At 38.9% G+C, this 9,725-nt stretch overlaps 1 protein-coding gene across 1 annotated transcript; it reads right to left on the bottom strand.

The window, feature by feature from the left end:
• Window positions 1-500: 500 nt before the first annotated feature.
• LOC126695426 (zinc finger protein CONSTANS-LIKE 9-like) lies at window positions 501-1,468 on the bottom strand. Its single transcript, XM_050392175.1, has 2 exons — window positions 950-1,468; window positions 501-868 (listed from the first exon to the last, which is right to left on the bottom strand). The coding sequence occupies exons 1-2, from the start codon at window positions 1,358-1,360 to the stop codon at window positions 683-685; spliced, it is 597 nt and encodes a 198-aa protein (XP_050248132.1). The 5' UTR covers window positions 1,361-1,468; the 3' UTR covers window positions 501-682.
• Window positions 1,469-9,725: the final 8,257 nt, after the last annotated feature.

Raw genomic sequence — 9,725 nt, 5'->3', positions numbered from 1 at the left:
TTTTTTTTGGTCACTTGCCATTTTACGATTGGCAACAAAACACGTCCGCCATTCATCACTTGCCATTTCTGCGATTGATTCAGGTCTCCATGTTCACCCATTTCAGGCATATAAAGCCTAGCTACCAAGTTGAGATTTAGGCCAAACCATACAAAAAAGGGAACATAAAAATACCTAACTTTAAACAAAAAATTTCTGTGCTGTGGGCTATTATTAGAGGAAATGTCTCACACCATTTCCATTTGAATCTTTTCAAGACTTTAAAAATATATCATTTTTTTTGGGGTGATTTTATTTCAAACATAAAAATTATTTCCCAGCCTAGCTCCTTGGTTATGCTTGATTAAAATTACAGAAGATTCCAATTGAATTACAAACTCTTGCAAATTATTTGCAGAGTTAACGATACGACATCGATTAGCTTAAACAGCGAGAATTTAGGACTTGTAATGATAAGAAAATAGAGAAATTAGAACAGTAATCTCTACAATTGGTCAAAATAAAACCAAAATGTCTCTCTATATTTAAGACTAAAATACAAATTAACTATGGTAATATTGTTGTTACTTGTTAGAATAGAAGGGGGTCAATTTCAATTGCAAAATCTACTACAAACTAAACTACTTCTAATCCAATCCGAACGTTAAAGAGAACTAGAGGAATCCAAATTAACGGTTCCAGATTATTTCCTCGGTTCGCACAAATCTCGCTGATGTAATCTCTTGAGCGACTCAATGATCGCCAAAGAAGATGCCGAACGGGAATGAACCTGAGCCGACCGGCCCGGTTCGATTCTCCGGTCCTTCAAAGGCCTACACGAGTCAATACAAGTCGCCTCCCGTGGAGATGATGCACGGCCGAGATCGTCCTGTTATATACACAAGAAATTAATCCTAGCCCTTGATAGATTGAGAACAAAAAAAATGCGATATGAAAAAAAAATTAGTACCGGCGGGTATGAAAGATCTGAAGCTTTCTCATGCATTCGCTTTAGTTTCAAAGAAGAGAAAACTGTCACCGTGGCCGACTCTTCTTCGTTGCTGCTCGAAGAAGACATTGTTGGCGAAGGTGACTCATCACCATGAACGTGATCATCGTCTTCTAATTCTTCTTCTTCTTCTTCGTTGTTATGGTTTCCTCGAACGCAGGTTTCGCAGACGGAAAAGGTGTGGCCGAGCTTGGCACCCGAGGCTTTCCAGGGAGTCTGGGACTGGCATGTGTTGCAGAGAAGGGTCCTGGAGTGGCGAGCCACGAGGAAGTTGGCGCCGTGGACCTTGGCGTCGCAGTTCCAGCACAGGCTTGCCCGGTCCGACTCGCAGTAGGTCCGAGCCTGTATCTTACAAAGCTCGCACTTCTTCATCTCTTCCTTCCTTGGTTCTTTCTTTGAACTTTTCCTTATTGTTTTCTTGGAGTTTTCTTTCTTTCTCTGGGATGAGAATTGAGAAGAAAAGGAAGAAGACAAGGTTAAAAAGAGTAAGCTGCTTTGTCTATTATAGAAAAATACTTTATAAATCTTGAAATTACCTTCCTCGCCTCCTCCCTATTTTGTCAAGTTTTTGTTTTTACTTTTTGGATTTATTTTGATTTTATCCTTTTATATTTTAAAATTTTAAAATTTAATCCTGACTTTAATAACAATGTAAGTTACACATGCCAACATGTGATATATCCTTAGGGTCCATTTGGATACAGCTGAAAATTGAAAATTGAAACTGAAAAATATTGTAGCAAAATAATTTTTAAATGTGTGAATAGTACCGTGAGACCCATTTTTAATGAAAAAGTTGCTGAAAAGTGAAATTTGTGAATCCATGAACAGTGCACGGTGTGCACTGATTGACTGAAAAAGGGAGAAAAGTCAAACTTTGCGGCTACTATTCATGAACAGTACATGAACAGTAGTCGTAAGTTTCACAAACGCATGGAAAAAAAAAAAGGGCAGACGCAGACGCGCTGGGTTTTCAGCCTAATCCAAACATACTCTTAATTTTTTTTAGAAGAACATCCTTAAAATATTAAGCTATCATGTGTTTTATTATGTTACTTAGTAATATATGACATAATTCGACATATTCTAAAGAAATGTGACATATCTTTTTTTGGTTAAAATACGAATTTCATTCAAAGCTAAATAACACCATCAGTTACAGAGCATGCTCTGTTTACATACAACCCAGCAGCGTCCTCATCTAAAATGTTTCTAATGTCCACATGCAGATAATCAAAGGAAAAAAATTCAAGCTCCTGATCAATGCTCATTCTGGCTAGCATATCCGCACATCGATTGGCTTGACGATAGTAATGCCTAAATTGAATTCGATGAAACCGCCGCACTAGCTGCTTGCAGTCATCCAAAATGGGTGAGATAACATTATTGTGGTAGTTTGGAATGAGAAAGCATTCCACAACAACTTTAGCATCAAGTTCAACTACAAGAGATGGAACATTTAAGTCATAGCATAGTATAAGCCCCTCCCTAAACCCCCATAATTCAGCTACAAAGCTGGTGGATATTCCTATATGCTTTGGAAATCTAGCAATCCATTTGTCATTCTCATCCCTCACCACTCCACCACAACCTGCCAAACCTGGATTTCCTTTTGCAGCCCCATTCGTGTTAAGTATAACCCATCCTCCCGGCGGTCTCTCCCATCTAACCTTCTTTATGATGGTGCGTGTCAATCCTCTAGGAGATGAAGTGCAAAAAACAAACTCCACCACTTGATTCACTATCTCCATGGCCAGCTTTGGATTTGGATTCTTCCTATCAAAGACATAACTATTTCTACCTTTCCATATATTCCATATAGCAAAGGAAAATATCGTTTTCCATGGAATATGACCACCAGCATGATTATTCCTTGAATTCGCATTGTTGTTCAGCCAATCCTACAAATTTGGCAGCCAAAAATCATGGTTTTAAGACTGCACTCCCAGTTGCCTCCATAAAGTCTTAGCCCGAGCACAATCCTTTAGAGCGTGCAATACTGTTTCAGCTTCTTGATGACAAATGGGGCAGCAATTATCATTAATCATTCCCCTTCGCATAAGGCAAGTCTTCACACCAATGCTCTTATGAGCACATTGTCATAAGAAAGTTTTTAATATGTGGCAATGTCATCAACTTCCAAATCCAGCTAGCAGAGAAAACTACATTCGTATCAATCCCCATGGCAAGTTTATAAGCACTCTTTAAGTCAAAGTCCCCTCTAGGATTATTCATCCATGCAAGCTTATTACTTCCCCTTCCTATTAAGGGCATCAGGGTTGCTTGGAGTATCAATTTAATTTCTAGTAAAAAAACCAATGACATACGGTCCCAATCCCATCCTGTGTCAAGTATTACATCCTTCACTTCCCAACTAGGAACTTCTCTAGGTAGGGGGCCTTGAATGAGCTGCTAAAGAGGACCCAACTTTGTCCAATTACCATACTAAAAATTTAGCTTGCTATCCCTTCCAACCATCCATATACTACCTTTGGTGACGACCTCCCTGCCTTTTTTAATGGCTGCCCAAACACAAGAGCAAGGAAGCCTATTAGCATTAGGAGTATTTACCCTTCTACAATTGCAATACTTGGCTTTTAAAACTTTAGCCCAAGGGGTTTCGTTTTCAGTGTTTAATCTCCAATTCAACTTTGCAAGAAGGGCAATATTTCTTTCCTTTACCGTTTGTAGCCTAAGACCACCTTCATCCTTAGCTCTCGCCACCTTTTGCCATCCAATCCAATGAACCTTTTTGGCTGTCTCTGAGGAACCCCAAAGGAAATTCCAATTAGCCTGATCTATTCCATCAAGAATTTTCCCCGGAAGATGAGCACATTGCATCACGTAGGATGGGATAGTTGCTAAGGAAGTTTGAATGAGCACAACTTGGCTAGCCAAAGACAACAAATTCCCCTTCCAACCCTCAAGCTTTTGCTTAACCCTTTCCAAAATGTAATTATAGTCTTGGGAGGAGGTGCCTGAGTGTTTAATAGGGATCCCTAGATATTTTCCAAGATTCGAAGTGGAGGCAAAGCCAAGTATGTCACAGAGAGATTCTATAGTATCCCTATCAACATTTGGTGAGAAGTAAACCCTTGATTTGGATTCACTAATAGTTTGGCCCGATAAACAGCAAAAATCATCAAGCACATCCTAATGGATGAACAATTGACATAATCTACTTTGGCAAAGAGAACAAGATCGTCTACAAAGAAAAGATGGGAGAAGGCTGGTCTGCTTTAAAAGGCCTTAACTGGCTGCCATACCTTCCTCATACATTTCTCCTCAATAAGCTGCCCAAGATAGTCCATACGAACAAGTATGGAGATAGCGGATCTCCTTGCCTTATTCCCCTCGAGGGGTATATCGGCTCTAAGGCATTTCCATTAACCAGAATAGATGTTGTGACTATCGAAATACAACTCATAATAATTTCACTAAGATCCACCAAAATATTGATTCTAATAAGCATATCCTTGATAAAACTCCATTCAAGCTTGTCATAAGCTTTCTTCAAATCAATCTTCAAAGCCATATACCCCAACTCTTCTTCTTTTCTTGCTAATAGAGTGAATGACTTCTTGGGCTATAATTGCATTATTTATCCCCTTCCTTCCTGGAACAAAGGCTACCTGGTGCGGAGATATGAGCTTATCCAAATATGGTCTCAATCTATTGACTATGATCTTCATGATAATCTTGTAGACTATGTTGCATAAGCTTATAGGCCTATAGTTACCCAAAGTCTCAAGGCCTTGGATCTTAGGAATAAGAGCAATATGAGTCTTATTCAAATAGCTTGGAACCTTCCTTTCTGCAAGGACCCTCTTCAGCTCTTCCATTACTGTGTTACCAACAACCAACCAAAATCTTTGAAAGAAATCGGCGTGCAATCCATCTGGACCTAAAGCTTTGTAAGCTTTTAGTGACCACAAGCTTGCTTTTATCTCTTCCTCTGTCACACCCCCACTAATGCTCCTCGTTTCATCCTCCAATAACCTATCTTGCCACTAAGAAATTGACGGATATGATCTAGAGGCACTAGGTAGAGAGGTTGTATAAACTTAGTCGTGACCCCAAAATTATGGACCTCTTCAGGAGATACTACCCTTATTTGGTTTCTAATCCATTTTGCTTAGCTAATTAACTTCAAAGACAGCTAACTTCTTGTTTTTTAATCTTGTTTTCTTCTATATCTATCAATTTAGGACAAACATAAATTGGAAGGATTTATTATTATTATTATTTAAACTAAACTCCTTGATTGTATTTTCTTCATACAACCACTCCCCCATTGCATCTTTGATTGTTGAAATCTTATTCCATTTTCTTCTAACTAGAGTGGAGACATGGTAGAAGGCAGTATTGCGGTCACCTTGAATCAGCCAATTAACCTGGGATTTTAATGCCCAAAATTCCTCTTCTTGCCTCAGAATTGTATCAAGCTCCTATAGCAATTGTTTTTCAAGATTGAGTAGGAACATTGAGGGCTTGACACAAACTACCCTTTGTATGCCGTTCAGTCTAGCCTTTATATTCTTTTTCTTAGAGAAGATATTTCAAAATGTATCTTATTCCAAGCCGAAGCCTCCTTTGTAAAGTTATCTATGGCCTCCTCAAGATCAATAGGCATTCTCCACGCTTGCGACACAACCTTAGGGAAAGTAGGATCTGTTAGCTAGCAAGTTTGAAACTTGAAAAGTCTCTTTCTCCCCATGTGCCCCGTTGGGAGCATATCAAGCATTACCTGGCAATGATCTGAATGGCATCTTGTCAGATGAACTACCTTAGCATCTGGGTATAAAAGGCACCAACTTGCATTTATAAAAAACCTGTCTATCATTTCTTGAATAAGAGCTTGTAATTCCCTTTTGTTAGTCTAAGTAAAGCGAGGACTAGAAAAACCAATATCAATCATGCCACAATTATCTAGACATTCTTTAAATAATAAGGATCTATTTGCACTGACTTCCCTACCCCCATATTTATCCTCATCTAAAAGAGGCTCATTGAAATCACTCGCTATTGAAATCACTTGCTACTACTCAAGGCATATTATGAAGCACCACAACTTTATTTAAATTTTCCCACAATATGTGCCTTTCGACAGTCCTAGGGCTAGCATAAACTGCAGTAAATAACCAACTAGAGTTAGAATTCATTACCTTAACAATGGCATGGATTTCCTGCTCAGTACTAGATAAAGTAGAAACCTCCACCCTGTCATACTTCCACAGCATCCAAAGACCACCGACATAACCAATGGTATTTGTATGAGTTGCCTCATCAAAAGGAAGCCTGCCTGACATCTCTTTGGCTTTATCACCCCCAATTTTGGTTTCCATCAACACTAAAGTCGTCGGATCATGGTTACGAACCAACTCCCTAACATAACTCCAAAATGAGGGCTTCAGAACACCCCTGCAATTCCATATTATGATATTCATTAGGAAACAGTGTTGAGGAGTGGGAAATTTATCAAAGGGCGCCAGGGATTTCGCCTTCTCCCTTAAATTCCATCCAATCCGCTTCAGCATCTCCTTCATCTGTCCCTTTCCTGGACACATCGTTGTGTTGTGTTGCAACACTCCCATATCCATTTCCTAGGATGACCCATGAAGACTAAACACCATAGTTGGATGGAAGACCTATATCAGCTTCATAACATGCTTGTTCCCCATGAGAAAAGTTGAAATTGGTTGCTCTTCCAACATGCGTCGTTCTGATAGACTCTCCATTGGGTTCACTTCGCATAGTACTGGCATTGGCGAGATTTGAGGTAGTGTTTCCTAAACAAGTTGACACTCCTCCTTCGGTGATGGTGTGTCTGCCAGAAACTCCCACCATGGATTCCTCGCCTCCGTCCACTTTGGATCCAATAAATCCAATCCTCCCTCCCTTGCACTCCTCTCTATCAACGTAAATATATTTTTCCACGCCTTCCAAAGCTTGTTGTTGAACCAACCCATCACATGAGTTGGGTTCGCACGAACCTCCGCTAGCACAATGTCTAGTATCTCCACTACGATCCCTTCCATGTTTATAGCCCATTTCTGCCTAGGACACACTTAAGAGTTGAAACTCAGCAAGAGCTCTCGGGTGTGAGCTTCCTTCACCTCCTTGCTTTGATTCTTCATCTCGGTTTGGCTGAACATAGCTTGGCTGGACTCTACTTGGTTGAATATGCAAGGAGTGAAGGTTCTGGGTGTTAGAATGATTTGAGATAATAAAGAAAGGGGCTTATCTCTTTCGACGCTAGATGAGACTTCTAATGAGACCCTTGCACGTGCAATTGCCTTTTTACCCTTGACTAAGGCACTATTTTTGTGTTGGCTTTTACTTTCTTCTCTATTAGCCCGTGGGTCCACTTGCATTATCTCTGTGGTTGCAAGGTTCCTAGATGATGCACCTTGGGCCTGTTAAGAGCTAACCTACTTCATACTTTGAATAGAGCTCTCTATTTGGGCCTCCATATTACTTTTAGGGGATGTGCTTTTCCTCTTAGCCTCCCTACTCGGCCTATCAGCTAAGTTTTGTTTCCCAACAGTAAGCTTAAGTTTTGCCTCATGTTTTGTCTTCCTTTGCTCCTCTCTTAGCCAACCGTTGTCTAATACAGTGAGGGCCCCTCCACTCTTTTGATTTTTTGTCACATTCCTCTTACGTGTCACAACAATCCAAGGACCATACAACCCTTCCTGAGCCTTTTCATGCGCATTACCATGCACGACGCTGCTAGGCCCCTCACTTGAATCAGTCCTGGCAGTTGCATGCTCTTCACATGACCGAGGTGATCAGGCTCCAACATCCCTTCCGTTCACCACATCCACCTCTCTCCGCACTGGATCTGGCCTAACTAAGAATGGACATCCTTCCTTCCAATGACCCATTCTGCCGTAAGAAAAACATAATTTTTGTATTCCCTCATAACATACTGGTTGTTCAAATTTACCAATCAAGACTGCTATCACCAATGGCTTATCCACATCAACCTGAACACACAACCTTGCGAACCTGCCTCTTACTTCATTTGCAATGTGGGTATCAACCCTTAAAACATTCCCAATAGCTTTACCTATTTGCAATAAAGCTTCGGAGTTATAGTATTCTATCGATAACTCATTGAACCTAATCCATACAGCCACCGATGTAACATTTGCTGACGCGGAATGGAAGTTTGGCTCCCATGGTCTAATGGAGAGAAAGTGCTCTCCAATGAACCAAGGTCCTTTCTTTAGTGTAGCTTCATAGTCATCCCTCAAGTAAAATCGAGTCAGGAAAAATCCATGCCCCAAATCAACACAATCCAACCTCCCAACAGGTTTCCACATGGATAGGAGTCTATTATGCAGAAAGCTTAAAGTCACCGACCTGCCATAGACCTTCACTATGAGAGCTCTTGTCCATGGGGTTCGAAATTGCTTCTTAAACCCTCTGGAAACTCTAATCGCAACAAGCCCTTCACGAAGATTTTCCACCTTCTCATCAGACTCTTCATCATCCTCCTTGGTGTCTTCGAAGCTAAAAGCTTGAGTATATGCACCTGGTATATCCCTAGTAAGCCTCTCCTTGAAAGACCCTAACTCATTCCATATGCCTTGGCCTTGATTCAGAGATGAAGAACTAGAGCCTTGCCCTTCATTGTAGTCTACATGCCTAACATCTTTAACTTTTTTATTACTCCGTACTAGTTCCTCTTGTTCTTCCCTTGAGAGAGCGAGAGGATTCATTTGTACTTTGTTTTCTTTTTCCAGTGCATCTAAGAAATGTGACATATCATGTGATATATATCATTAAGTTTCAAAAATTCGGTAGAAAAATACAGAAAAGAAAAAAGAACTGTTCGTGTACAGTACGAGTATAATACATTTATATTTTTTAGTTTAACAATAAAAATACGAAAACATTAATCATATTACAGTCATATAGAAAATTCTCAACAATTTATTGTGAAATAATCTACCTAATAAAAAAAATTATTTCAATAATCATGATTAAATCAACAATAATACTAATGTTTGTCTGGAAGATGATAATCAAATTACGTATCAAATAATGTTCTACTTATTCATAAATCCAAAATAAACAATTTTAACTAAATAAAAATAATATAATAAACTTGTTCACCTCTTTGTTACTTGTCTATTTTAGTTGATCCTACTTACTACTTGTCTCTTGAATATATTAATTTTACTTTTAAAAAAAAATTCTTTTACTATTCATCCCATATTGATATTTTGATGAAGATAAAAGAGGTTTAAGGGTGAAAAATAATATAAGAGAGATTTATGGAGGAAGTATAAAAGAGAAAGATATATTAAATCGGGAGAAAGACAGCCGGTAGCATGAGGTTGGCAGTTTTTGACTACTACTATAGGCCTCTAGTGAGTTAAAGCTAATCACTTTATCTTCTTGAATTGTTATATTTTAAGCTTTGTAAAGTGAGTTATCTCTTATTTACAACAACAGTTTTTACCCTTCAAATGCATTTTTAATTGATCGATTATAATGTAGGTGTAACTAACATAAACTATACTTTCAATTTTTATTTTATTTTTTATTTTTTTAAATGTGATTACCTTTGTACATTTGGAAAGTGAACTAGAAACGCGAGTTTATTTATAACTTATGGACGTACGAGTATTCTACGCGTATGTTAATGTTACGCGTAAAAATTAACTATGAGTTACTCCCTTATTATGTTTGTGTTATATTTACCTCCTTGTGGTTTGCCATACAT

This window comes from Quercus robur, chromosome 8 (assembly GCF_932294415.1).
Source record: "Quercus robur chromosome 8, dhQueRobu3.1, whole genome shotgun sequence".
Taxonomy (NCBI): Eukaryota; Viridiplantae; Streptophyta; class Magnoliopsida; order Fagales; family Fagaceae; genus Quercus; species Quercus robur.
Note: the sequence above shows the minus strand (reverse complement) of the source record. Positions and strands in the feature narration are given on the sequence as shown.

Bases quoted from the DNA above. Each gene is read 5' to 3' on its own strand.
- LOC126695426 (XM_050392175.1), bottom strand. From the start codon at position 1,360: ATGAAGAAGTGCGAGCTTTGTAAGATACAGGCTCGGACCTACTGCGAG. The intron at 869-949 runs GTACTAATTTTT...TGTATATAACAG, and splicing joins CAGATCTTTCATACCCGCCG to GACGATCTCGGCCGTGCATC.